The sequence below is a fragment of the Halichoerus grypus genome, chromosome 6 (genome assembly GCF_964656455.1).
Source record: "Halichoerus grypus chromosome 6, mHalGry1.hap1.1, whole genome shotgun sequence".
In the NCBI taxonomy this organism is placed as follows: Eukaryota; Metazoa; Chordata; class Mammalia; order Carnivora; family Phocidae; genus Halichoerus; species Halichoerus grypus.
In genome coordinates, this window is record NC_135717.1 from 79,303,069 (window position 1) to 79,330,948 (window position 27,880).

At 49.7% G+C, this 27,880-nt stretch overlaps 3 protein-coding genes across 9 annotated transcripts; 1 reads left to right on the forward strand and 2 right to left on the reverse strand.

The window, feature by feature from the left end:
* Positions 1 to 6,157: 6,157 nt before the first annotated feature.
* Positions 6,158 to 7,850, reverse strand: TEX52 (testis expressed 52). Its single transcript, XM_036082071.2, has 2 exons — positions 7,779 to 7,850; positions 6,158 to 6,712 (listed from the first exon to the last, which is right to left on the reverse strand). Exons 1-2 carry the CDS (start codon positions 7,848 to 7,850, stop codon positions 6,158 to 6,160), a joined length of 627 nt encoding a protein of 208 aa, XP_035937964.2.
* A 684-nt stretch (positions 7,851 to 8,534) lies between these two features.
* Positions 8,535 to 20,853, reverse strand: FOXM1 (forkhead box M1). Of its 3 annotated transcripts, none has more exons than XM_036082069.2 (9): positions 20,547 to 20,853; positions 18,034 to 18,582; positions 17,322 to 17,467; positions 15,766 to 15,957; positions 14,574 to 14,702; positions 13,858 to 13,902; positions 13,152 to 13,221; positions 12,791 to 12,966; positions 8,535 to 10,544 (listed from the first exon to the last, which is right to left on the reverse strand). In XM_036082069.2, exons 2-9 carry the CDS (start codon positions 18,533 to 18,535, stop codon positions 9,519 to 9,521), a joined length of 2,286 nt encoding a protein of 761 aa, XP_035937962.1. In that variant the 5' UTR covers positions 18,536 to 18,582; positions 20,547 to 20,853; the 3' UTR covers positions 8,535 to 9,518. The 3 variants fall into 3 exon arrangements, with proteins under 3 accessions (XP_035937962.1, XP_035937961.1, XP_035937963.1); XM_036082068.2 differs by having other exon boundaries at positions 13,152 to 13,224; XM_036082070.2 differs by lacking the exon at positions 13,858 to 13,902.
* RHNO1 (RAD9-HUS1-RAD1 interacting nuclear orphan 1) lies at positions 20,834 to 27,607 on the forward strand. Of its 5 annotated transcripts, none has more exons than XM_036082084.2 (5): positions 20,834 to 20,912; positions 23,145 to 23,266; positions 23,967 to 24,085; positions 25,054 to 25,311; positions 26,393 to 27,607. In XM_036082084.2, the coding sequence occupies exons 4-5, from the start codon at positions 25,144 to 25,146 to the stop codon at positions 26,990 to 26,992; spliced, it is 768 nt and encodes a 255-aa protein (XP_035937977.1). In that variant the 5' UTR covers positions 20,834 to 20,912; positions 23,145 to 23,266; positions 23,967 to 24,085; positions 25,054 to 25,143; the 3' UTR covers positions 26,993 to 27,607. The 5 variants fall into 5 exon arrangements, with proteins under 5 accessions (XP_035937977.1, XP_035937976.1, XP_035937980.1 ...); XM_078075477.1 differs by lacking the exon at positions 23,967 to 24,085 and adding an exon at positions 22,497 to 22,632 and having other exon boundaries at positions 20,843 to 20,912; XM_036082083.2 differs by lacking the exon at positions 23,967 to 24,085.
* The last annotated feature ends 273 nt before the right edge of the window (positions 27,608 to 27,880 follow it).

Genomic DNA, 27,880 nt, shown 5'->3' on the forward strand with positions numbered 1-27,880 from the left:
GTGGGGAGGGGTGGGGAGGGTCAGAGGCAGAGGGAGAAGCAGGCTCCCCACTGAGCAGGGAGCCTGACACGGGGCTCCATCCCAGGACCCTGAGATCATGACCTGAGCCTAAGGCAGATGCTTAACCGACTGAGCCACCCAGGCACCCCTCAGCGTCATATTTTCAAGGTTCATCCACATCGTAGCATGTGTCAGTACTTCATGCCTCTTTATGGCTGAACAACATCCCATCCATTGTTTTTATTCTATGAGTAATGACTGGTTGATAGCTTCATTTATGAGGGTCTACACTGGGCCAGACACTTTGCAGGTACTTCACTTCTATTATTTTCTTTATTCCACTGATTTGTACCCTAGTGGATTCCACCGTGCAGATGAGGAAACTGAAAGCCTGAGGGTAATAATGCCCTTCCCAAAGGTCATATAGCTGGTTAGTGGTCAAACCAGGGCTAGAACCCTGGTGGGGTTTCAATTCCCAGGTACCTAGGGGGCAGTGGCCAGAAGGCCAGAAACTGAGGAAGATCACCAACCTGGGGTAGGACAGGGGCACGCGGAGGTGAGGCGGGCCCGCACCATACAACTTCTCCCCTTCCAGCCACCTCCCTGCTGCCCCCTCTCCTGGGCCTCCCACACCCAATCTCCACCCCAGCTGGGGGCAACACCTTTCTGACCAACAGGATTTGCCTGCCTCCACCTCAGGCCCCTTGTCTCTGGCCCCCACAACAAAAGCTGGGGCATCCGGGGTTACCTGCAGCACAGGCCCAAGGCCCTAACATAATGCTCTGAGGTGACCACCGTTTTACCTTGAATCTCTACTTTGCTCTACTCCTGTCCCTCCACAGAGTCCTGGCCAGCCTTCTTCAGCCCTGACTTTTCCATTCTCTAGCACCAGTCTTGGCCTGACCTCTGCTCCCAAACCCTGCAGGGGAACGGCAACCCAGCAGAGCTGCTTCTGGTCTTTGTCCAGACATCACATGGTCTAGGCAGGTAGGGAATCGAGGTTATTTTGCCTCAGAAGCTTCCTGTACCCTGACCAATCCCAGTTTTGTTCCAAATGGGTTATGGGAGTCAAGGTAACTTCATAGCCACATTGCTTACAGTGCCTCATCCCCCACCCCAATACATACACACACACACACACACACACACCCCTTCTTCCTCCCCACTCCTCATTCTGTCCCTAAAAACTGGATCCCCCTCTGCTGTCCTTGCTCTACCCTACTCAATCTTCCCACCTGCTATGAGAGAGTCCTCCAAGGAAGACAGATAATAATTAAGAGTTTCAGTAGAGTCTCCAGGAGCCTGGGGGACAGAGGTGGCTTGCAGCTGGAGGGATGGTGGCGAGGCTCTGTTGTGCAGAAGCCAGTCCTTCAGCCACCCCAAAGGCTTCTTGCTGACAGTGTACTGGTTGAGAACACTGTAGCCCACCACAGTCCTCGCCCAGATGGAGGCTCTTTAGATCTGTCTAGGTCTTCTCTTTCTTCCTTGCTAAGGTTTTACCAGGTGGTGCTGTGGAGAGATGACAGAGGGGCAAGGCAAGCCGGTTCTCCATCAGGGCTTGGTAATTCCTCACAAGGTCCTGGCTCAGGGGTGCGCTGGGCAGCAAGGCCAGTTTTAGCACCTTCTCCCGGTAATGAGGCAGAGGGTTCGGGCAGAGCCAGCCCCTGGCAAAACCACTGGGAAGTGGGCTGGGCATGAGTTGGAGGCCTCGGGGCTCAAACCTTCCACCAGCTGAGATGTGCTGGTACCTGTTGGGGGAAAGGGGTGTGCAGAGAACAGAGAGGTCAAAGGAGATGTGTGGGCATGGCGGGAGGAGTAAGAAGGGAAAGCATGATGCTTTTCTCATAGCTTAATAAGAGTTTATTTTGGGGCGCCTGGGTGGCTCAGTCGGTTAAGTGGCTGCCTTCAGCTCGGGTCATGATCCCAAGGTCCTGGGATCGAGCCCCGCATCGGGGTCCCTGCTCAGCGGGGAGCCTGCTTCTCCGTCTCCCTCTGCCTGCCCCTCCCTCTGCTTGTGCTCTCTCTCTCTGTCAAAGAAATAAATAAAATCTTTTAAAAATAAATAAATAAATAAATAAAAGTTTATTTTTCACAATGCTACAAAGGTAAGCCCCCCAATTTATAATTCTTCATGTTCCTCTCAAAAGAAAAATTTTTTTAAAGATTTTTTATTTATTTATTTGAGAGAGAGACCACAAGCAGGGGGAGCGGCAGAGGCAGAGGGAGAAGCAGGCTCCCCGCTGAGCAAGCAGCCTGATGCGGGGCTCGATCCCAGGACCCTGAGATCATGACCCGAGCCGAAGGCAGATGCTTAATTGACTGAGCCACCCAGCCACCCCTCAAAAAATTTTTTTTGGAAACCCTTAGTATTAAACATCAAACCATGCTTAAAAATACTATAGACTTGGGGTGCCTGGCTAGCTCAGTCAGAACGTCCAACTCTTGATCTCGGGGTTGTGAGTTCAAGCCTCACATTTGGTGTAGCGATTACTTTAAAAAAATTCTGTAGGCTTTTTAAAAAATCAGAATCATTTCAAATAAAGATAATGATAAAATGCCAAGGTCCCAAACTAATATTGTTCAAAATAAGAAAGGATCATCATTGGGATCCTGGTGTTCGCTTTGTTTTGTTTTTTAGAGAGAGTGAGTGCAAGTGAGGGGAGGGGCAGAGGGAGAGGGAGAGAATCCCAAGCAGACTCCGCGCTCAGTGTGAAGCCCAATTCGGGGCTGGATCTCACAACCCCGAGATCATGACCTGAGTGAACACCGAGAGTCGGACCTTCACTGACTGAGCCACCCAGGCGCCCCAAGTACGGGGATCCTGTTATATTCTGACAGTGGTAAGGGCTGACCGACTGTTGTCATTAACATCAGTGCCATAAGAAAGTAAAGCTTTTATGCCCTGCAAGCATATTTGTTGTGCACATCTTGAGATTGAGGTATAAAGCCATGTTTGACTAACTTTTTTTATTACTCTAACACAAGCTAGCGATGGGATCGGGCTGGAGGGAATCCCTTCTGTCTCTCTTCCTTATTGGATATTGGTCTATGCCAGAGAGCGTGCACCCTGTGTGTGTGTTTGGCGTTAAGATGGTGAAATTATGTTGTTTAGATGGTCAGTCTCCCATTCTTTTTACATATTGTCAGTATATCATTAACCAGATGCTAACTGTCCTTCAGTCCCACGTCCTCTGCTAATGCGCTGCCAGCAGGAATTAGAGAAAATGCAGCTCAAGTGCCCCTTTCTCATCACTGGTGAGCATGAGGACGTCCAAGAACCCTTCCTGCTCTGACCTGCTGCCATATGACACCTGGTCTGATGGCTCCCTCTTCTACAATAGAGAGAAACTGACTTTTTAAAAAACAACAGTTAAGCATCTGCCTTCAGCTCAGGTCATGATCTCAAGGTCCTGGGATCGAGTCCCACATCGGGCTCCCTGCTCAGCGGGGAATCTGCTTCTCCCTCTCCCTCGGCCACTCGCCCAGCTCCCGCTTGTGCTCTCTCTCTCTGTCTGTCTCTCTCTCTCAAATAAATAAAATCTTTAAAAATAAAATAAAAAAAAAATAATAATAAAAAACAACAGTTGAATAGTGGCAAATTTCCTGTGCTTCAACATGCTTTGCAGCTCATCCAGCAGATATCCCCGTTTGCTGTCTTTGGTTTACATGAGACATACTCAGGCCTGGCTGCACATTAGAATCACTCCTAGGGAGCTTTTTAAAAAATCCCTGTGCTCAGGCTGCCCACCCCCAGGCCAACTAAATCAGAATCTCATGAATGGGGCTCAGACCTCACCATTTTTTAAAGAGGCCCAGGTGATTGTAATGTGCTACCAGAATTGAGAACAGCTGAGTGTATGTATAAATATTCTATTTCTCAGCAATATCGTGGGCATCTTGAAGCTTAGACCTGTCTGGAGTCTTTTCTGGATCTCTCACGCTCAAAATGTGCCCTCTCACTGATCTAGAGACTTTTTTTTTAAAGATTTATTTATTTGAGAGAGAGAGAGTGAGCAAGCATGAGCAGGGGGAGGGGCAGAGGAGAGGGAGAGAGAGAATCCACAAGCAGATGCCATGCTGAGTGCAGAGCCTGACAGGGGGCTGGACAAGTGGCTCGGCCCCAGGACCCTGAGATCACGACCTGAGCTGAAACCGAGAGTTGGCCGCTTAACTGACTGAGCCACGCAGGTGCCTCCGATCTAGTGACATTTTTAAAGGTATTTTAACCCCGTACAGAACCTCTCCAAAGGAAGAACAGGACGGGATGGGCCCTTCCTCTCACCATTCTGTCTTGTTCCCGCCTGGTGAACTTGTACACATTCTTCAAGGTTCAGCTCATGTACCACGTCCTCTGTGAACCGCAAAACCTTGTCTGGGACTCCTTCATTCCTGGCTCCAGTGACTGGGCCTCCAGCAGCAAACAGAGGCAAACAAGGATCCTCCTCTCATGGGGATGCCGTACTAATGACACGATTTACTGAGCGCCCTCTCTATGCAGACACCACGCCTTTTCATCTTCTAATAACCCTGCAAGGTACCAGGTACATCTCCAATACATACTTGGGTAAAGTGAGGCTCAGAGAAAGTCAAGGTGGTACAGCAAGTTTGTGATCGAGCTGGGTAGATTGCTACCTAGATCTGGGTGGCTCCAGAGCCCCTGCAGCTTCTGCCCTCACACACATTCTCTGTACGCCCGGCACTGCACTGAGCTCCTTTTGTGGATAATTGTGGTTTTCTTATGCTGTCTTTATAGAACATTATATCACATCAGAAGTAGCGGTGAACATGTCTGATTCCCCAGTCAGGCAAGAGGGAAAGTGGTTAGGCATGCAGTTCCGGAACTGAGCTGTCTGGGTTCGAATCCCAGCTCTGCCCCTTTACTGGCCATATGAACTTGGACGAGTTAAGCGACTTCCCTGTTTCAGATGCCCCATCTGTAAAATGGTCTTGCTAGTAATAGTTTCTAATCGGAGTAGTGGGAGGTGATAAATAATATATCTCAAGTGATTACAACATCTGGCACTATCATTTCACTGAAGTTAATTTTTATTGTTATTTTGGGTGGGGGAGCGATCTAAGTCTTATCACCTTTGTATGCCTAGTGTTAGCACATACTAGCAATCAACAATCTGTCCTGCAAGGGCTGCAGACAGAAGCCGAAGTCCTGAGTAATCTCTCAAAATCACCAACAGTTGGCATTTTTTGAAAAGATTAAAAATCTCCACGACCTCCCCTCCAACCCCTCACTGCTTCTGTTAATGCCCTCGGGGTGGAATTTGAGATATTCTATCCTTATTCCCTGCCCCCTTTCCTGTCTTATCCCCTCGGAAACGGGACTCAGTACGGGAGACAACCGTGCTGTGCGTTCCCACGGTGGACAGCGAGTGAGAGCTGCAGGGTGCTCCATTAACCCCTTTCACATTCCTGTCTCTGCTCAGACCGGTCAACCCTCCATCCCCTTCTTTCTACCTTTCTGAGGGCCTCCTGCCCTTCCAGCCTTCACCTGGTTTCCGCACAAAGCCTTCCTGGGGGGACGCTTCAGCCCACAGCGACCCCTCCCGCCTCTGCATTTCTGTAATAACATCTGTTTTTTGTATAGTGCTTTCATATCTCCAGTAACCCATTTTATCTTCTCCCATTGAGGGAGACGTGGTGTTTACCATCCCCATTTTATCAGTGATGGAATTGGGTCTGGAAGAACTAAACAGTTTGCCAAGTCTGGACTTTAATCCAAAACTCTGACTATAGCTCTCAGCTCTTTCCATTAGTAACTGATATTCTTACAACACTCACTGTCTGTGTCACACTTTGGACACATAGGGTGTGTGGGCTTGTGCTGTTAGCTGCCCCTCCAAGCCTATAGGTAGGTATCTGCCTTTCTCAAGCTCCCTGGAGGAAGGGAATGGATGACATTTGTCTGTACCCCCACGGCCTAGCAGGTGTTAAGCACCTAGGTGTGTCCCGTGCATGCTAGTGATACGGTGAGGCAACCTCCCCTGGCTGTCCTTCCCTTGCCTGCACACCTTCCTTCTGGCTACATTCAGCTAGAGCACCAAGGGAGACATCAGAAACAGGGCCGAGACAGAGGGAGGTCACCTGAACATGAGTAGGTTGTGTGAGCGCCCCCCACTCCAAGCCCCCGAGGAAGGAGCTCCTCTTACTTCTTGAAGTTCTTTGGGCACAGGATGTTGCCCTTGGTGTCGAGTGGAGGTGCCCTCACTTCGCTCCTCAGCTTGAGTTTCTCCAGCTCTCTCAATTCCTGTATCGTCCTGACAATCACCTGGTTCTTCCTGTTCTCGTCCACGAAGATAGGAGTACAGCAGATGAAGCTCAGGAAGCTGTTCTGACCCATCCAGGAGGGAGGGAGGATGGGGGGCTCTGCTGGGGGGCAGCCGTGGGCCCTGGGGTCCGTCAGCCAGCGCCACACGTTGCTATCGTAGGGCCTGTCGGGCCTGGTGGGAAAGGTGGCGGGCAAACGGCCCACATCAAGCCACGTGTGAAAGCCCCAGGTGTGCTGTGCTGCGTCCTTCGAAGGGTAGATTAGTCGGCGACGCACCTCAGACTTGATTTCCGTGCAGGGCGGCGGCTTCAGGGCCAGCCGGTGGTGGGCCTGCCGGGTGAAGCCGGGCCACTCCCAGGACTCACTGGGAAGGAGGAACTCACGCTGAGCCCACGTTTGGTGGGTCAGGAGGGGCTCGCTGGCGTGGGCCATCTAGGGAGAGACAAAAGGGAGCCTGGGGGACCACTCAGCCTCTGTCTCCCAGGAGCTGCCGCAGAGACAAGAGGCCGGCCTCCTCAGACCCGGGACTCTCATCAGGACCCTGGTGGCCTGGCCGAAAACCGTGTCTCCATTCCTGCCCTGCCGTCAGAAGTTCTGTCTGTTCTGTAGGGGTCCCCTGGGTTTCTCACCTGCTCTCTCTCTCCCACCCCCTCTCCTCAGCCATCTCCCTGCCCTTCACTCTTACATTACCTGTCCTCTCCACTCTGGCTGCCATCCCCACCCCCTGCCAGGAACTGGTGCTCCTAACACGGTACGTCAGGCCTGAGGAAACTGTGAGGGGAAATGCCCCTTACTAAGCAACACGGAGAAGGAAAATCTTTTTCCAGAGAATGCAGCCCAGGGGCTCTTCTCTCCCGGACTTGTCCTGTTACCCGTTTCTCTGTCATCAGTGCATTTCCCTCACTTCTCATCCAAACACAAGCAAGTATGGAAAACACCTAGAAAGCTGGTTCCTTCCCTTTCCTGTGTCCCACCTCCCGTGAGATCAACAGTAGCAGCTATGTATTGACACTGTGCTAAACACACCCACAGCCCAATTAAGCCTCATAATCCTTTGAGCAAAGTGTTGTTAACTGTCCCATCTCAAGGATGCAAAAGGCAAGACAAAATGAGGGTGAATGAGTCACCCAAGGTTGCCAGGTCAGTGAGTGGCAGAGCTGGGACTTGAGCCATCTCCTGCGCCACTCAAAATGCCTCCCCCTCCTTTCCACCCTAGGACTTTGATTCCAAAAACTCACCTGTCTCTTGGGCCCACTCCACTGTCATTTCTCCATGACCGCCCCAGTAGGTGGGGCTGGGAGATGTAATAACCAGGCATCTCCTTTTCTCTGTTCTGAGCTCTGTGTTCACAATACCATAGGATTAAGAGAGGAAGACGGTAGGAGAGCTCTGGGCCAGACCTACTGACCGGAAGAAAGTACGGCCCACCCCAGGGGGACAGCCCTTAGCCCAGCAGGTGTAAACAGATAGGCTGTGGAGATGGGGCCCCACCTCCTACCTGCAAGAAAGGTTTTTGGACATGGGATGGATCATTCCGCCCTCTGGGTTGTCTCTGTGGGCTACTGGCCATTCTCCTTGTGGGCCTGATTGCCAGGAGGAGCCGCTTTGTAGAGACTTTCCTGGCAGCATTGTTTGCTGTTGGGGTTGCTATGGTGATGCTTCCTGGATGGTGACGCAGGAGGCAGCCCTTACCTCCCCCTGGGAGGGCTCATCAGTCCCTTGGGCCCTGGCTGCCTTTCAGGTGAGACAGGCAGGGGATAGGGCTCATATGTTTTTGGCAAAAGATGGTAACCAGAGGGGCTTCCGGGGACAGACTTACCTAGGAGGGCAGGAAGAGAAAAGGCCTGGCTTCCAGGCCCCGGGTTGGGGTAGAGGTGGTCCTGAGGCACCTATAACTGAGCCCATCCTTCCCTACTGCTCCGGGAGGTGAGGGCCCTGCCCCTCTGTAGGCCTTTCCCTTACAGGGAGCGCTAAAGGGCCAAGTTAACCATCAGGTTGAGAGGTGCTTAAGAGGCTGGCCATGCAGGACCAGCCTGGGAGATCTGCCAGTTTCTGTGCTAGAAAGGATGTGTGCCTGTGCAGGATGTGGGAGGCAGCCCAGGCCCAAGCCCTCAGCACTCTCTATCACGTGCTGCTTCATGCTGGCTTCAGGCCTTACCTCTTCCCGGTCACCACCATCACATCGTCTCCCATGGCCTTCTCCACCCCCTCCGTATGCCTCAGGGACCAGACACCGACACGCCAGAGACCACACTTCCACCCTGGATTTTATTGACAGTTATGGTAGTGTTCGTGAGCTGGCTCACAGGCCTGCGGTCAGCTGGGGCCTAGGGTGGCTCTTGGCAAAGAAGTGTGAGCTAAGGAAGCTAGGCAGGGCAGGGCGCCTTCAGTCTTCTCAAGCCTTGGGCCAAGTTCTTGGCAATGGCTAGTCTCTCTGGCATGATTAGGGACATTATCAGAGAAACGTCTCATGGGAGCACATCTAGGGACCCACATTCTTTGCTTCAGATGCATCCATTCCCCCATCCCCAATTCAACTCTTGACCCATTACAAGAGACCTTTTTATCGGGATTTCTTCTTGCAGGAAAGCAGACTTGGAAACATGGGGAGGTGGGAGGGAGGGGCAATAAGAGGGACCCTAGGAAGCCGACCTGCTTGTCTGGGTGCCTACAGTAAAGAGCCCTTGAGGCAGGTGTCCTGGGCCTGGAAGAAACCGTGCACTGCAGGTCCTCCCTTCTCTAGGAATTAAAAGCAAGGAACAGAAGCAAACTGAAACCCCTTGTCATCCTACCCACCTTCTGGCAGTCTCTAGATAATGATCTAAGGAAATAAGCTTACATTTATAATTAGAGGATAATTTGGAGAATATACACTATTTACAAGGGCCATCCTGCAAGAAGCAGGGAAGGTGGGAAACTGCTGGGCACAGGTGTAAACAGTCTGGGGAGTTCCTAATCTCTTTTTACCCTTGTTTTTGCTGTTCCCACCCTTCAGCTCCTAGCAGGGAGAGTGAGGAACTGGACTCTCTTGGGGAGCACTGGTGGCACAGTGACCGGTCACCAGGACCTCGCTGCTTGCAGAGGGCTCAGTAGTGGCCATGGCGTGACCAGGCGAAGTGGAGCTAGAGGAGTGGACGGTCCTGCCTGCTGTCCTCACTCCAGATGAGGCTTGGATGGCCCAGCCACACGAGCTCCTGGAAGTGTGGATGGCATGGGCAGCAAGGGTAAGGTCAGGCCTCTACCGCAGCTCAGGAATGAACTGAGCCCAGCTGATGCTCTCAGGGCCCAGAGGGTCCTCCTCCAGGCCGGGAAAGCTGATGTCCAGCAGGATCTTGCTGAGGCTGTCATTCATTGTGTCCAGAACCAGGCCTTCTGTCAGAGAACGGTTGGCAGAAAGGCTGGCCACCTCTGGCCCGGGGGAGTGTGGCTTGGGGACTTCCATATCTGAGGGGGAGGAGGTGCTGAAGGGGTCAGAGGTGAGGTCAAAGGGCTCTGAATTGAGGAGCTCTCGGGGTGAGTCAAAGAGGGGGATACTTTTCAGCGGGGTGGTGCTAAAATCTGTCAGCCCCAGGGAATCAGGCAGGGGGCCAAAGGCAGCCTGGGGGGGTTGTACTGGGCTGAAATCTAGCCCCCCTACTTTGGCTGGGGGTGTGAGCCTCCAGGATTCAGGGGTCACGGGGAGGACAGATTTGCTCGGGGTGGAGGAGATGGGCAGCGTCTCCTTAATGGGGGTCTTAAAAGGTCCTCCCTCCTCCTGGGAGTAGCCAAGCTGGGAGGCAGGCTCAGAGGACTCTGCGGGCAAAGGGAGCTCTGTGGCTCGCTGGGAAGCCCCAGGGCCCTCGGAGAAGAGGAGCTCAGGCTCGTCCAGACAAGGAGGCAGGAGGTGCTGTTTCCTTCGAGACCGGCTCATCTCCCTCCCCTCCCTTCGTTTAATCACGAGCATTTCTGAGACACACCGGGCTGGGGACTTGAGCCCACTGTAGGACTTCTTGGGCCTTGGAGTGGGAGAGTGGGACGAACCCTCCCAGGAGTGAGATGATTCCTCTTTGACAGACAGGCATGGTGAGGGCCACTCCTCCAAGGGTGGGCTCTCCACTTTGATGGGTCTCCCCAAGGGTGGCATTTCCTCTCCAGGCTGGGGTTCTTCCTCCTTGATGGACTGAACTGGAAGCAGAGGAGACAGTCCTTCTCCAAGCAGGAGTTTGTCCTCTTGCGCAGGCCCTGTGGTGGGCAGAGGGGCCACCCCCTCCTCGGCTAGCAGCACCTGAAAGGAAAGCAGGGGTGCGGTGAGAGGGAGCTCTCCAGGCCTTGATGCTCACCCCAGTCACCAGGCGGGACACAAGGTCATGACTAAAATAAGCCACATGCTGGTACTGGTCCTCTTTTTTGTCTTTTTAAAGTCTTATAAACTATGAAATATGAGAATATATGATGAAGGTGGTAGTTCAATTCTGGGGGTAAAAGGTAGAATGTTGTTTTAATATGGCGCTGGTATAATTAGTACCCAGCTGAGACCATAAAATTGGATGCCTGTTTCATACCATATACAAAGACTTCAACAGAAAAATTAAAACCATACGAATCCTGAAAGAGAATCTAGGAGGCTACATGTACAATCTGAGGGTGGGGGGCGACCTTCTTAAGCAAGACTGGAAACCCAGAAGCTGTAAAAGAGAAGAGAGACATCGTTGGCTATATAAAAACTTAAAATCTTCCTATGGCAAGAGATTCCATAAACAAAGAGACAAACAATAGAAGTAAAAAAAATATATATCTTCAGCACCAAAGACAGAGGTTAATATTTTAATAACAAAGAACTTTCACATATTGTTATCAAAACCTCATAGAAAGATGGGCCATGCCCCTACATAACTATCTCGGTGAACCATTCCAAGTGACCTAACATGATGAGAAGGTACTCACACTTATCAATAAGCAAAGAAAGATAAAATGAGACAAGGAGATTTCATTTACACATAGCAGATGGGCAAATAGTTCAAAGACTATTAATACCAATTGCTGGCAAAGATATTGGTCTTGTCACATATTGCTGGCAGAAAGGTAAATTATTGTATATTTTTTTGGAAACCAGTATCTAGCAAGATTTAATAAAATGGAAAACACCTTTCCACTGGGCAATCTCATGTCTGGTTTTCTAGCCCACAGAAATAAAAGCACTTGTAAGAAAGGTACCTGCAAAGATATTTATTGCTGTGTTGTTCGTAGGGCAAAAAACCCAGAAACAAAATGTACCCATAAAAGTGGAATGCTGGAAAATTTATGGCTTAGCCACACAGTGGAATATTGTGTGGCCATTAAGAAACAATGAATTCGAGCCAATGCCAAGTGACTTGGAAGAATTTCCCTGTGGCAGGAAAGTGTAGTGTGATTCCATTTTGAATGTTCTGGGTGTTATATGTCCATATATAAAATGGTTATGGCTGTATGTGTACATATAGTACGTGAAGAGCAGGGATAAATGATGAAGGCAAGCATACTACGTTGTCAGCACGGGGTATCATGGGCAGCAGGGGGATGTGAGTGAAGGTGGGGGAGGGCAGGCAGAAAGATAAGAGGGGGAAAAAAAGATTGCAAATAAAACAAAAACAGTATATGTGCTCTAGTCACATGGATACATTTAGGTAAAATTACGTATGATGGTATGTATTATTTTATGTATATTTAAAAAATATTTTTTCAATTAAAAAGAATAAAGCAAACCCAAGTCTCTCTAAACTCCAGAGCCTAGGCAAGGGAACCCTTTTCTCTGCTTTGTTATCAGTCGGCTCTCGCTCACAAATCCTCTATAGAGTTAAGTCCAGACTTGGTAGCTCATCACGAAATGGTCTTAACTTCACCCTCCTCACCTTCTCCTCAAGCTAGGCCACTGATGCTCAACCAGGGGCGCTATCCCCACCCTCCTGCCCCCTAAGGGACATCTGGCAATGTCTGGACACATTTTAATTGTCACACTGGGGCATGCTCCTGGCACCTAGTGGGGAGAGACAAGGGATGCTGCTAAAGATCCCTCAGCGCGTAGGACCGTACCTGTCCACCGCCAACAAAGAGTTATCCAGCCCCGAATGTCAACAGTATGGAGGCTGAGAACCCCTGAGCTAGACTGATCCAATCACTCTACCGTTACTGGGTATAAACCGGCATCTCCCGCCTCCATGGCACCGCCCATTAGAATGCTGTTGCCACACCTGTTTGCTTACCCAAATGTGATTCTTATAAACTCATTAGGTATCCATGGGCTTCTGACATTACTTACACCGTAATCCAAGTTCCTTTTTAGCTCTTCTGACATTACTTACACCGTAATCCAAGTTCCTTTTTAGCTCTTACAATGCTCTTGAATTCTCCTTTGTCATACAAAGGAAATGCCTTGTCTACCCAACTAGATTTATAAGCTCCTCCAGGAACATTTAGCAGAGAGCTTGCAAACCATAGATCCAACGCTTTTAATTGACTGGAGCGTCTCGTCAGAGGAAAACGGAAGCCACTCACCTTGGGCGCAATACGGACTCGCTTGCTGTGGCGGGCAAGCTCTGAGCTCATGAGTGAAGCTGCCAGGGGCAATGGCACCTTTACCGAGGGCTGCAACACCAGTGACTGGTTCACTGGGAACTGGATGGGTACCAGGTACGAGCTGACCCGTGGTAGCAGCGGCTTCATCTTCCGCCCTAGGAGGACACGGGAGAGATCAGGAGCAGGGGTCCAGGGATCCACCCCTTCCCAATCCCAGGAGCTCTGCTCTCCTTCTCTGGGCTCAACGCCCTTCAAGCTGGGCCCAGACTCCTGCAGTCGGGTTGTCTAAAACACGCCCCCCAAGCAAGGACTAGCCTGATGCCCACTGTCCCATACTAACGTGCGCCCAGTGGGAGTTCAGTTTTGATGGTCACGTTCCGGCGGAGCTCAGGATTGGGTCGTTTCTGCTGCTGCTTGTGGCAGAGAGGGAGAGAAAGAAACCTGGGTTAGCGAGGCAGGGGGAGAAGGCAGGAGAACCCTCCAGTGGCTCCGGGACCGTGCACTGAGCCAACCGACAGCCCAGAAAGAAAAGGCCGGTCTGGGGCGGATGCAGGTGAGCACTGTCTCCAAAGCCTGGTTAGTGGGAACAGGTGATGGCACGCAGACATACGATGGCAGGACAGTCCTACCACCTCATCCACGTGTCCTCACCACCCCCGGGGGATGCTAAAGCGCGGAGCTCTACGAGCGGCCGAGAAAAGCCAGGCAGGAAAGGGAGAGGGAAAACTGCCTCCTGCCAGGCCTAAGCCATGCACTCGAGGTTGCCGTCTGGCATGAAGCCCGTGGCACGTCCTCCTGCCACAGCATGCTCTGCTCCGTGCACTGTTGTCGTGCCCGTCGAGGGGGAGGAGAAGTGGGCAGGAGCGGGGGGGCGGGGATGAGGTGGCGGCCGTCAATTTCCTTACTCCCGGGGGCTAGGGGTGCTCTGCGTTTAGGGCCGGCAGTCACACAGCCGCACAGGCTCCCTTCCCCTGTCCACTAAAGCCATGCTGCACAGTGAAAGGGAAACAAGGCCAAGCCCCGAGCCGGGAGGAAAAGAATCTTACTGATTCCAAGTGCTCAGGCGATTGTGGAGACCCTGGGTCCAGTGGCTGGTGGCGGTCAGGCATTGTGGGAGAGAAATGAGATGAAGTTACCACCAGCGTGGTCAGTATGCCCGGGTCGGGAAAAACAGCTAGTGCTGTGGGATGCTGAGGGCCACGGGGGACGACTTTCCCGCCCAGGGGAACAGTTAGAGCTAGCAGCCGCCTTATGGGCACTTTGAAATCCCCAAACTTCTGAAAAGATGTTCTGGTGGCTCAGTTTCTGGTCTCCAGGCTGAAGAAGGGCTCTTGCAAAGCAAGGGTTTCTAGACTTTCTCTGTAAGAATCACCTCAGAGGCTTGTTAAAAATGTATATTCTTAGGCCCATCCCAGACCCACTGAGTCAGAAGCTCCCAAGAGCGGCGTCTGGGAAGCTATATTTTAACAAGCATCCTGGGCAATTCTTACCCACAAGGCACTTAGGCAAACACTGTCCAGGGAAGTTGTCTATTTGGATCAGGGCAGCCCTCCCCAGGGCCTGGTCTAGCCCAGAAGTGTGTCATTCGGTGTGTGTCAACCATACTTAATTCAGCTAGTTTTACGCAGGTGGTCTCTGGGCTGGCTGGCTTCTAACTCTGCCCTGGCCAGGTAAGATCATCACAAGGAGGACTTGTTTCCTTTTGAGATGGATATTATGATGACCAATTCTGGCCCTATTTAGATGGAACCAGGATACTCACCTTGAACACCTGGTCCAACGTCAAGTAGCGATTGGCACTGGGGTGGATAGTCCAGAAGGAGACCTTGCCGTTGGCAGATGTCTCCCGAACAAACATGTCGTGGAGGGAAAGGTTGTGGCGGATGGAATTCTGCAAGGAGAGAAAGACAACTACTTATCAGCTACTTTAGCTTCAGAGTCATCCCCTTTGATGTTTCCCCAGGGGACATCAGCCTCAGGCCTCCCCCACTGTAGCCAGCAGTGTCCTCATGGTCTAGGAGCTGGCAAGCTGGGCCATAAAGCCATCAATCCAATGGCTGGTGGTAAAGAAAAGACCCGGATGGCTGTCGGCGGCTAGGAAAGAGGACTGAGGCCATGAAGCATTCGGTAGCAAGACAGGTGAGTGAAGAAACTAAGAAACTAGGAAATTTCGTTGAGGTAAGCGTGTGAAGAGTTCTATTGTGGGGACGCCTGGGTGGCTCAGTCCGCTAAGCGTCTGCCTTCTGCTCAGGTCATGATCCCAGGGTCCTGGGATCGAGCCCCGCATCGGGCTCCCTGCTCAGTGGGGAGCCTGCTTCTCCCTCTGCCTGCAGCTCCCCTCTCTCTCTCATAAATAAATAAAAATCTTAAAAAAAAAAAAAAAAAGAGTTCTACTGTGGAGGAAACAAAACAAAAATACCCTTGCTTGGAGCTGCGCCTCTGTCAGAAGACCAACACTGTGGCTCTGTCAGGGTAGCGTGAGTGACAGCGACTCCAAGGGACCTCAGTGTCCCCACGAGTACAATGAAGAGAACGTCCCTGCCTTCTGGAGAGGACATGTGACATTAGAGGAGGTGAATCTTGGATCACGAGGCTCACGGACAGCATTTTTTTGTTCATTAAGATCTTTTCATAAAGCTACTTAGTCACGGCAGCTGCGGTTCAACGGAGCACAAGAGGAGGCTCAGTGCTACCCTGGACAGTCTCTCCAAGACCTCTACCCTTAGGGACCTCAGGGAGGGACCAATGAAGTGGCTGCAGAGCTCCTGCTGACCATCTTGCCTGGAATCGGCAGGATCAAGTCACGTCCGAGAAAGATACAATTGTTTATGGTTCCAGCTTTCTTTGCATTTAACTGTTCCTCAGAGCACCACACACAAAGGGCCGCACATCTGCGCGGACACACTGCTGGGCCAGAGTGACCTCGGCGTTCGTCGCTACGGGTTGCTATGTACCTTCCAGCCTGGCTTGGCAATGTGCTTGAAATAGGGGAAGTGGTCCTCGATCCAAGTATAGATGTCTTTCAAGGTCATGCGCTTCCTCTCGGTGCTATTGATGGCAAACTGTATCATGGCCATGTAAGAGTATGGCGGCCGCTCAGACACAGAGTCCTGCCAGGATGCTGATGCTCCCGGGGGCTCCTCGACCTGAGGGTTACGAGAAGCCAAAGGCAAGGAGAAAAAGAAATGACATGGAAGAGTTCACAATGCCTGCCCTGGGCCCCCAGCAAAGAACATCCCCCAGAGAAACCTCTTAACTGGCAAAATTGTGCTAGAAACCTACTCATCTGAGACGACTAGTCCATAGAATAAAATTTTAGGATTAGGAAGCATAGTGATGATCTAGTCCAGTCCCTAGACAATGTGGAGCCACTTCTCTGTCATTGTTCATTTTGTTGAATATGTTGTCCCATCATAAGTGGAGGTCCAGTCTGCTGGTAGAAACCTCTCGGGAAAGTTTGGGTGTACATTAGGATTCTTAAAGCATTGATTTTATCCTAAAACCATACTCATTTTTCAGAGTCAAGAGACCAATGTCTTCGTCTGCTTTCTACTACTGATGTGATGTGAATAAACCGACCTCTTTTCAGGGTTTGTATGAGACAGATACTCTCAAGAGTATAGGACAGACAAATGTCTGCAAAACATACATGTGGCTAAGTCTCAGGCAAAGAGCTGATCAGTCACATTTGAAAAAACTGAGCTCAGTCAGCTGAGCCTCTGACTCTTGGTTTCAGCTCAGGTCATGATCTCAGGGTCGTGGGATCCAGCTCTGGGTTGGGCTCTGTACTCAGCTTGGAGTCGGCTTGAGATTCTCTCTCTTTCTCTGCCCCCCCGCCCCTCTGCTCGCTCACTCTCTCTCTCTCTGGAATAAATAAATCCTTTAAAAAATACATAAAAAATTTAAAAAACTGAGCTCTAACTTTAGAAAGGCACAAGTTTTAAGTTTTACTTATACACACATCCATGTAAATTTTCACTTTTTAAAGGCTGTTCAATGACTGATTTCAGGGTATATGCAACAATATGGCAATACTGAAAACAACCCCAGGCCACATAGTCGGGTCAAATCGAGTTTGATTACCAGGGAAGTATTTAACATTCACACCTAACTCACTTTATTTGCTATTAATGTATCTTCTAATAGAACTATCTTGTACTCTATCTTATGCTCTAACCTTTCATACTGTTGGGCTGCCTCTTTAAGGCTCAAGTGGCTTTCCCAACTAAGATCTCTTCATCATTTTCTGAGTACCTGCCAAGGGCAGAGTACTAAACTTAGTGCTCATGGAATACTGAGTGAGCCAGCAGCATCTGCCCTCGAGGAAATTTCACAGATGGGGCAAAAAAGATTCCAGGCAGAAAGGTAGCTCAAACGTTATGCAGAATCGCACTAAGTGAAGTGCTAATACCAGAACTTGGAAATTCTGCTCCAAGGTCACTTGATCCATTTCCCTTCTTAGAAATTCCCTGCACTGGCCCTGACTCCCCTAGTGAGAAGTCACCTTTACCTGACTCTGTTCCAGGTGACGATTTTCCTTTTCCTCCATCTCTTGCTTGACGCTGCTGGAGCCCAGTCCATCAGAACTCATCTTTCCGAGCCACTGGATGTTGGTCAAGCTGCTGTCGAGAGTGCAGCCTGCTGCCTCGCCTCCAGCTAGAGGGGAAACAATCCAAGATGCCACTTAGCTGCCTGATCCAGCGTGTGGCAGGCCCATCAAAATTGGAGGTTGGGGAGCATCTCTCCGAGACCTCTACCCGTAGGGACAGGGATCACATGCTGAATCTATTGTGGCCCTCAGGTACTCTGCCCCATTAAGGATTTCAGGAGAAATTCAGGAGAGATCAGTTAAGGCAACCTTAACAAAGAGTTAGTATTTGCACAAACAAAGTCACTTTTCCTCCTCATGCTTCAGTTTTCTCCTTTATTAAAATGGAGAAAGATTTCTATTTCCTTATACGGTCAATGGGGAAGATAACTCGCAAAAATAAACAAATCCTTTCCTAATTTAAAGAAAGTAAGAGAAATGCTAAATTATAATTTGGGCACTTTCAACAGCGCCCAAAGGATCTGGGTCAAGGATTCAGGATGAAGAAAGACAAGACTTTCCCCTGGTTCAGGCTAGGTGCCTGTCTGTTAAGTATCAACGTGACGGACTGCAGTCCTTGCCACCAGAGAGGAAAGGCTGGGCTCCTCATCCCTTTGCCTTGCAGACCACATACCACAGCTCTCCCATCTCTGCCCAGGAAGGGCTCCAGGTGGTCTAGGAAGATTCACATCCCTAGCTGCCGGCTTTGGTCCCAGGGTCTCGGTGACCACTTCTGTCCTCTTGGGATCATTGCTGGTTTGGGCTTGAGGCTGGGGTCCTGGAGGGCGAGTGGGGGCTCCCCCACAGCTGATGAGGATGAATTTGTTGGGCCCACTGCTGCCACTCTCTTTTCCTTTGGCGGTCAATGCTGTGATGATGCTCTGGATATTGGCATTGTTAGGGACGGCCACCACTTGGGTGTTGGGCATGGTGGGGTGGTTAATGATCTTGATCCCAGCTGGAAACTTGCAAGAGTTGGACTCTGCCGCCTCCTTGGAAGCCTGTGCTTGACCAGGCTCTTGTTGGGCAGGGGGCCTCTTAGGTTCCTCTCCTGATGTTTCACCTGGGGCATGTTGAACAGGAAGGGGCAGCCTCCGTCTTTTGAGAATCAGTGGCCGACGGGGGCTGGTTTTCATTATGAATCTGTGCTTTCACTCTCCATTGAGAATCACAAGCATGGGCCCTGGAAAGTGCAAGGAACAGCAGGATGTCAGAGATTTGTTAGGCTGAGAAGGAGGTACTGCTAGAGAGAGGCGTTCCTCTTTCCATGACCAAAAGCATGAGCCCACAGGCCCAGGTTAATGATCCCTGGGCCTCTGTAAAGACCTCAGACAATAAGGGGATGAGTTCTATGACAAAAGAAAGCTAAAACTGAAGCATTTCAAAAGGGGAAAGCGGGACTGGGTTGAAGGTAGGTCAACACGGCCAAAGGTCTTCCGGAAGCTTAAGAATGTTTGGCTACAGAAATGAGTGGGACAGTTAAAAAAATGTGGAAATTTCTATTATTGTTTATTATACTACAGATCACTTGCAGTGACTCTAGGGACAGGAATGCTGGAATTGAGGACATTTAGCAATCTGAGGAGTCCGGACAAAACTCTGATCCCGTAATCTATTTTATGATTGATAAAGCCTGTATATTTTTACACCATCTTAGTCTATAAATAAAAGGATCAGTGCCCATGGGATCAGAGGAGAAAGGCAGATTGCACTATCGCTCCCTTGCCATCATCTCCTACTTCACAAGACCTCAGAGAAAACGGAAACTGCTCTAGTCAAGGCCCCTGGGGCTATTCATCTCACAGGCTATTATCCTTGCACTGGTAAAAGAAAGAGTACACTTTTCTTTCACAATTTGCAAAATATTTCTATAGCGACATTTTAGTCCTTGCGTGTGTTTATTCCTACTTTAACTTTCTAAACATGTTACTCGAGTCCTTGATTTCTCTTCCAGAACCAAGACTCCTGACCAGTAGAATGTGCTGTCATCAATATGCTAAGGTGGTTCTGTCATGTTAAGGAAAATAGTTTTATCTTTAAAAAAATAAAATGTGTTTGTTGGGTGCCTGGGTGGCTCAGTTGGTTAAGCGTCTGCCTCCGGCTCAGGTCATGATCCTGGGGTCCGGGGTTGAGCCCCACATTGAGCTCCCTGCTCAGCGGGGAGTCTGCTTCTCCCTCTGCCCCTCACCCCGCTCTCGTGCTCTCTCTCAAATAAATAAAATCTTTAAAAAAAATTTCGTGTTTGTTGATTTTAATAGATACACGGGATACTCTGCCATCATGTAAAATTGTGTAATCCTATTTAAAGGTACTTTGACAGAAGAATGGGCTGTCTGTGTTAGGACATCCACTATCTCCCTAAAAATGACTGTCACAGTCTGATGACATTTGCCATCTGCTTAGAGTTCATAGGCTCTCTCCACTCTGCCTCCTCCCTTTCCTTTATAACTAGGTTTCCTCTACTTTCAAATCTCAGTTTTATTTCTACCTCTTATCTCTTCAAGCCTCCCCCCGCCCCACCAATGAGTAAATACTATTATTCCTTCCCCAACCCCAAAAGGTATCTTCCTGGTCTAAGGCTTAATTTTGCTTTCAACTCTGATCAGTCTCTTCCTATCATGGCCAACACTTTAAGCTAGGGGACTTCCAGAGTGACCCCTCTGACACCACTGCCCATCCTGACCACGGAAACTTTGCAGGTTCTCGGAAAAAAGGATAAGGGCCCTGGAAAAGGGTGGAGTGGAGGCAGTGCTGCTCAGTGGTGAGAGCGCTTGGGAGCAGGGGAGGGTGTGGGCAGGTTTGTCTTTGACTTAATGCAGAATAAGCTCAATCTTCATGCCAGCCACGGTCTGCCTAGAAAAGTAGGCCACCCCAGCAGCCCTCCCGAGGTTGTGGGCAGGGCGCAGAGGTCAAACTTCCAGGGAAGGCCAAGAGGTGGTTTGAGAAAGAAGTGAGGACAAGGCCAGGAGGTTGGCCGGATGCAGAAAAAGTTTGCACCCTCTCTCAGCCCTAGTTCCCGTGTGGCCCCAAACCTCCACTCCGGTCCCGCGCCCTGCTGCTAGACCCCCTGATCTCGGCGCCCGAGCCCGGGCTCCCTGCCTCTGCCGGGGCCGGGGCTTGGACTCCATTCCTCCGCCCCCCGCTCACCTCCCGACTGCAGCCGCCGCCGCTGCTGGGCTGTGGCTCCAAGGGCGGGCTCCGGGCTCCTCCAACCTGGGGGCCGAGCCAGGGGCCCGGACAGAGACTCGCGCCAGGCCGGCCGGGTCCCCGGCGGTGCGGGAGGGGTGGGGAATCCCGGGGGATCCCGGGAGGGGAGGGGTCCCGGGCCGGGGGGTCGGGGGTGGGGTCGGGCACCGGAGCTTTCAGTTTGTTCCGCTGTTTGAAATTGGCGCCGGCGGAGCGTTGCGGTCACGTGACGGAGCGTCGCCAATCGGCGGCCGCCCTTGTCTCCGCGTTCCGTGCTCGAACTCTGCGGCGGCCCAGGGGAGCGGCGGCCGGGACGCCGCCGGGCGGGTAAGGCGGGCCCGCGGCCGGCTCGTGGGGAGGGGGCGGCAGTGGGCGGCCCGGAGGGCGCAGGAGGGGCCCCCGCGGCGGGCGGCGGGCGGGGGCGGCCGGGGCGGCGGGGAGACGGCGCTGCCCGGGCCCGGCGCCCTCGGCAGGCGCTCCCTCGCGCGTTCCGGGTCGCTTGCCTGAGCCCGCCCTCGGCGCCGCTCCTCCCGCCTCCCTCGCCAGCCTCTGGCCTTTCTAAAGCCTCCCCGGCTTGGCTTCCCTACTTGGGGGAAACTACTCCATTCCCCTCCAACTAACGATCGTCTGGCCGCTTCGACTAGTCGACCGGCGTATCTTCTTGTTTAAGCTTCCTCTTAAAAAAAAATTCCACGCCATGATAATACTTTATTAACTTGGTCGGCACATTTTGTTGAGCACCTACTATGTGCCAGGCCCTGCTAGGATAACAGTGGTAGGGGAGGTTCTTTCCTTGCTCTGTATACAGTCTAACGGGAAGAGAGGAGACAACAGACATTTTTGAAGAATCGAATAAGCAAAAGGAGAATTATAGCTGCGAAGGGATAAATTAGAGGTCATTGATAACTGAGTATCTACAATAAGATCTTGCCTTCGGTAGGTCAGGAAAGGCTTTTCTGGACGGAAGCTTGTTCTGAGGTCTGATGCCTTTGTGTAAAGAAGGGAGTGAACCCCGCGAAGCAAAAGGAAGAAGATTGGGCTGTACAAAGGCTGAAGAATATCTGGGAGTCAGAGCTGAGAGGACCTGAATAGAGTGTGGTGTGAGATGAAGCTGGAGCCAGAGGAAATAGGACCTTAGCCATAACTGAGGGAGTTTGGTCCTTATCCAGAAATCAACAATTTTAAGCAGAAGTGAGTCAAGATCAGATTTGCATTTTTAAAAGGCTCCTCTGCAGGGGGTGCTGGAGTGGATTAGGGTAGACCCGTTTAGGCTATTGCAATACCCCAGACCAGAACTGTTGGAACTTGAAGAGTGGTGGGGAGAGAAAGACAGCAAGAGAGAGGGGCCAAAGGGGCATTATTGAAGACATACTTAAGAGGTAAGATTGTCAGGGCTTGGTGGTGTTGGATGGGGACGGAGGTGGGACATGTCAGGGTTTCTGGCTGCATAACTAGATGAAGGATAATACCCCGAGCAAGGGCCTTGCAAGATAATCACCTGTGGAGCGGGTGCAGGGGAGATGATCATGAATTCAGTTTTAAATATGTTGAGTTTGAGGGTGCCTGGGTGGCTCAGTCAGTTAAGCGTCTGCCTTTGGCTCAGGTAATGATCCTGGGGTCCTGGGATGGAGCCCCGCATCGGGCTCCCTGCTCAGCGGAGAGCCTGCTTCTCCCTCTCCCTCTGCAGCTCCCCCTGCTTGTGTGCGCTCTCTGTCAAATAAATAAATAAATAAAGCCTTAAAAAGGAAAAAAAAAGATATTTGGAGTCAACTGGAAAATTTAAAATAAGTAAGTTGAGTTTAAGGTGCATTTGAGACATCTAGTTGCTGTCAAGTAGGCAGTGGCTATGTGGGTACTGAGTGTAGAGAATTCTAAGCTGAGTGTATAAATACTTAAGTCATCCACTTGTAGGTGTGAGCCGATCATTGCCTAAGGAAGGTGTATAAAGTAAGGAAAGCTCCAAAACAGCCAGAGGGAAAGGTTTTACAGAGCAAACGGGACTGACCTGCGATTATAGCATAAAGAGAATGGATGCAGATATATATAGGTTTGTATGTTTGGTATCTGGAAAGTGAGTTTATTTTCTTTAATGTCTCCTATGTTCTCTGTGAAGTAGGAAATAAGGTCATTTGTTAAGAGGGAAGGGGAGTTCTAAGGTTTTAAGAAAGTGGAAACATCTTAAGATAATCTGCGGATATTGAGTTGATGAAGGGAACATAGTAGGATTGCTGCTGAGCAATGTCATGTCTATTGGAGGCTGGCTAATGTCAACACTGACTGGAGGCATTGTTACTGCTGTCATCTCTCCACTGGATTCATGCAGCAGCCCTTTAACTGGGTGCCCTGCTTCCTTTCTCCATGCCTGCTGTCCCCAACCCACTTGTTCTCACAGAGCGCCTAAAGTTCTCATTGTAAAGTAGAAATGTCGCTTCCCTGTCCAGAGCCTTGCCGTGGCTTCCTGTCACACTAAGAATAGTTAAGTCCAGAGTCCTTAACCTTGCCTGTGAAGCCCTGTGTCATATGAACTGGTTCTCATCTGCTCTCCTTTCTTCATTTCAGGTCTTTGCTCAAATATCACTTTTTCAGTCGCCTTCCCTGACAGCCCTCTCTAAAAGAGCACTGAGTTGGCTCAGCCCCTTATCCTGTTTGGATTTTCTCCATAGTCACTTCCCAACTAGGATGTAAGTACCACGAGGGCAGGGATTTCATTTTGTTCTCTGGTATATATTTCCAGCACCAAGAACAGGGCCTAGCACTGCGGGCACTCAGTATTTGTTGAATGGCTGAATGAACGAACAAACAGCTGTGTGTACTACTTGTGTTCTCCCTAAAAATGATTTGTCCTTTCTTTCTTCTTTACCTGTATCTCCACTGCCTGGTGACAGAAGTCAGAGTATGTTACTTTTTATGGTTGACTGACTGAATGAATCATGAATGTGTGGTGGAACCAGTGTGCCCTGTTGTGGGACTTCGCTGGATGCCCCCTGTACCTCCCCCGCACCTCTCCGTTGCACGCAAACTTCTACCCACCCTTCCGCTTGATGAAGCTCTTATTAAAGTCAATCTGGTTACTAGAGTCAATGGACATTTTTTTCACTTTTTTCAGCCTGTTTATTACTCCGGGTCCCGTTGATCCTGCTTCTGTGTCTTGCCTCCCATTTCCGCCAACACAGCCCAGATTCAGGCCTGATCATTTCTCACTTCAGTAACAGAGTAACCTCCTAAAACTGGTCCCCCTATTTCCAGAGTACTCCCTCTCCTTCCACACTGTTGCCAGGATGATCTGTCTAAAAGACAAAAACAACCAATTAAGACATTTATGGAACAATTGAAAATTTGAACATGTCTGGATATTTGATAATATATTTTTTTTATTTGTAGGAGAGAGAGAGCACAAGCAGGGGGAGCGACAGGCAGAGGGAAAAGCAGGCTCCCCATTGAGCAAGGAGCCTGATTCGGGACTCGATCCCAGGACCCTGGGGTCATGACCTGAGCCGAAGGCAAGACCCTTAACCCTCTGAGCTACCCAGGCATCCCTGGATATTTGATAATATTAAGGAATATATATATATGTTGTATTAATGGGGTTGGCATAATGGCTGGGAATATTCATCTTTTCTTCATAATAATATAGGGGTAGGGGAAGTGGATAAAGGGTGTGGATGGATCCTGATTGGCTATGGGCTGATGTTGGAACTGGGTGATGGGTACATGGGGGCTCATATTATTCATTCTCCTTTTGTGTATGTTCAAAATTATATGGAGGGAAAGTTAAAAAAAACTAAGTGTTATCATATCGTTCTGCTTGAAAGTCTTCAGTGACTACTTAGGCTAGAGTCCAAACACCTATGGTACACCTGCTTTTTTTGACCTGACCCTGACACCGGGTCCAGCCTCTGAGGTCTTGCATTTGTCTTTGCATACGCTGTGTCCAGCCTCATGGAGCCTGTCATACCTTGAGTTCACAGTCTTGTCTCCGTGCCTCTGTATGTGCTGTTCCTCAGCCTGGAGTGCCTTGCTCTCTCTGCTCTCTGGCTTTCCTTATCCCTTCCGTACTAGGTCAGGTATCACCCTCTCTAGAAAGCCTCCCCTGGGGTGAGTGGAAGCATTCTTCCCATTGTCGGAATTGTCTGTCTCCTTCTGCTAGCCTCTCAGCTCGTTGAAGACAGGGACAGTCTCTCTTATGTGTCCCTGCAAGCGCTTGGCACTTGATAAATGATTGTAGAATCTTTAAATTCCCAACACCCAGCACAGCACTCAACATGTGCTCGATCAGTGTGCATTGGATGAATGCTGTTGACCGGGAACTACTGTGTATTTACTTGGTGGTGCAGGGATAGAAGCTGTACTCCCCAAGGTGTGGAGGTAGCGGTGGTAGTTGATAGTAGAACTGGTTGGCAGAGGATGAGCAAGAGCTGGGGACGGAATCATCAGAATTGTCTCCCAGCTTTTGTTTTTTTCTCTGCAGGCATGGGTTGGAATCGGAGCCTGAACCCCGACCTGACAACAACCAGCATCATGTGGTTACTAATTTTAACTGCTCTTCATTCACCTATTGATGCCTCCCAGAAAAAAACGTCGCCAGCCTTCCCAGAAAGCCCAGCTGCTATTCCAAGAACCACCACTGGAGGGCCCCAAACACCATTATGGCTCTCCCCAGCTTACCATCACCCACACTAGACAGGTGCCCAGCAAGCCCATTGACCATAACACCGTCACTTCCTGGGTAGGCCATGGGATTCTTACTTTGACTTTTGCTCTGTTAGCCTTCGCAGAATGCTGCCTCTTCTGCCCCTTAAACCAGGGCCTCCAAAGATTCATGGGAGCAGGGACAAGAGGCAATGTGTTCTTTCTGTCATCAGCCATCTTCTCGGGGATATCTTTTCTAAGTTCAAGCTGAGGCAAGGGCTGGTTGGAGTTGGAGTCTTTCCCCCCACATTCTTCTTAAAAAGTTCAGTATAAAAGTTTCATTATTACTCGGTAGCTCAGTGAAGAAGCCAGATAAATGGCCGAATGAATAAAAAATGAGATTGTTCCCCAAGCGTCACTTGAGAGGTAAACTATTTAGCTAGGTACTATATTTATAGTTTAAGAGAGTGAACCTGGAAAAAACCCCACAGAAATGGCATGTCGTATTTTGACAGTTTCAAGGCCCTAGGAAGAGAATATAGTTACTGTCAGGAAAGTGGTATAGCCAGAGGGCCAGACAAAAGCATAAACTTCACTTAAGAGTGCTTAATGAATATAGCTTGTTCAGGATTGCTTGGAAGAACCATAATACTTGCTTTGGGATTGTAGAAGAAACTGAAATGTTAGAATCCCATGGATGAGAAGAGGAATGAACACTTACTGAGGACTCGCCATGTGTCAGGTCTTATGCTAGTTGCTTTCCATACATGATCTCACTCCCTATTCTTGCACTCAGCATTCACTCTACTGGGGGCCTTCTTCGTGCCAGGCACTCTGCTAGGTGCTGGGCATCAAAGGTGAGGAAGACTGCTGGTCTCTGCCCTCAAAGTTTAAAGATAAACAAGTTGCAGCTGTATGGTGTGATAAAGCGAAGGAGGCATTGTCCCCTTTCTTACACACAAGGAAACGGAAAGCCAGAGAGATCGAACTACTTGCCCAAAGCTCATATCCCTTTCTTTTAATATCCCATTAGACAAATACTTTGTTTTGTGTCCATTACTATAGTGGGCCCCCATTTAGAATTCTGGTCCTTGGATATAGTTTCCTCCCTCAGGTTCGTTCGTACTTGGTAGCTGGCTCTCCTCACTTCTTTTTGGTTTTTGTTTTTGATCCTTAAGGTATCACCTCAGTTTGATATGACAGCAGAAAGCTGGTTCCCGGTGAACCAGAAATGTCATCATCGAAACCAGGCAAGACATGCAAGTCGAAAATCTACCGCCTCCAAGTTCCCCCATCTAACATTTGACAGTCCACTGTTTTCCTCTTGTTCAGCCACGCTTGGGATCCCCTTAAGCAGGGAATGCCCCGGTCAATCAGAAAAGCGAACTTCCGGAAGGCCCTTAGTTCCAATGCTCAGTCCTCAAAGCTGTGGGGAAGTGTCAGCACATGCGCTTCAAAACTTACCTTATGTATTAATTGCCCCTGATATCCAGACCCCAGAGTCATCGTTTGTGAAGGAGGGGCCCATTCCCCCAGGTCAGAGGGAAAGTAGCCTTCCGAGCTGCTCCTTCCACGCTAGTACTCCCAAGAGCCCAGAGCCTGGGCCTGTTCTAGTTGAAGACACTCCTGAGGAGAAGTATGGGATCAAGGTCACATGGAGGAAACGACGCCACTTGTTTACTTACCTCAGGGAGAGAGGGAAGCTGAACAAAAACCAGTTCCTTGTGAAAAACTCACTGGATTTCTCTGACACCAACAGTCTCAAGAAATTTTCATAAAGTTGCTAAAGTACTTTTCTGGTTCACAGGAGAGTACATCAGGAGAATAAAATGGAAATAGTACCAAGAACCTCAATAGAAAAAAAGATGTTTAGAACCTTGGAGTCGTAAGGGAATTCAGTTCCCAGATTTGCTTTTTAAGATGTCTTTTCCTAAAAAGTTTTTAGTGTCATAAACAGTTCATATTTTTCTTAACATTAACTGTCTAAAATTTTAAAGTATCTTGTAGTAACTATTTAAAATGTATGTAAATAAATGGTTGCAGAAAGGTTTTAGAGAACCCTGCTTCTGATTACCGATCATGCAGCAATACTGCCTTCTCCACAAAGTCTTTCTTCGTTGTTTTTTTAAAACTACTAATTAATCCTCTAATCACTTCGTCCAAACTAATTCATTCCACACTTTTGAGTACCAACTCTGTGTCAGGCTCAGCAGCAGCTTCCTTTATGACATGATGGACAGGAAAAATAAAAGCAAACTCTGTGACTTCGTAGCTGAGCTGCCACCTCTACAACCTTGTTCATCTGCTAAAAGGCCAAGGTGAGGAAAGGCAGCAAGCCCTGTTTCACTGAATACAGTGGGGTTAGGGGCAATAAAGGGGACATAGAGAAGTTACTTAGGTTTGCTGTGTTTTGGTTTTCTATTTCCATTCAAAGAAGTCTGTAAATGCCAAATAGGGTGGGAAAATGATTTCTTGAAATGTATGTAATTAAATATGGGAACTTTTCAGAGAAGACTACTTGCTGTAACTAGAGCAGGACTGCCCAGGCAAAAACTGTCTCCTTTGCCCTTTCACCAATACAGATAGCATCTCTTTCAACTGTATCCGTTCAGTTTTAAGAACCTACTCTGTGTCTGGTCTAGCCAGAGCTAAACAAGCAGGGATTA

What these genes read in the sequence shown, in the direction of transcription:
- TEX52 (XM_036082071.2), bottom strand. Translation starts at nt 7,850, where the DNA reads ATGGCCAGTAGCCCACAGAGACAACCCAGAGGGCGGAATGATCCATCC. An exon ending in TCCAAAAACCTTTCTTGCAG is followed by an intron (nt 6,713 to 7,778) that starts GTAGGAGGTGGG and finishes GTCTCTCCCTAG; the next exon opens with ATGGCCCACGCCAGCGAGCC.
- FOXM1 (XM_036082068.2), bottom strand. Translation starts at nt 18,535, where the DNA reads ATGAAAACCAGCCCCCGTCGGCCACTGATTCTCAAAAGACGGAGGCTG. An exon ending in TTGCCAAGCCAGGCTGGAAG is followed by an intron (nt 14,703 to 15,765) that starts GTACATAGCAAC and finishes CTCTCCTTGCAG; the next exon opens with AATTCCATCCGCCACAACCT. An exon ending in CGTTGGACCAGGTGTTCAAG is followed by an intron (nt 13,903 to 14,573) that starts GTGAGTATCCTG and finishes GACCGCCACCAG; the next exon opens with CCACTGGACCCAGGGTCTCC.
- RHNO1 (XM_036082084.2), top strand. Translation starts at nt 25,144, where the DNA reads ATGCCTCCCAGAAAAAAACGTCGCCAGCCTTCCCAGAAAGCCCAGCTG. An exon ending in ATAACACCGTCACTTCCTGG is followed by an intron (nt 25,312 to 26,392) that starts GTAGGCCATGGG and finishes TTGATCCTTAAG; the next exon opens with GTATCACCTCAGTTTGATAT.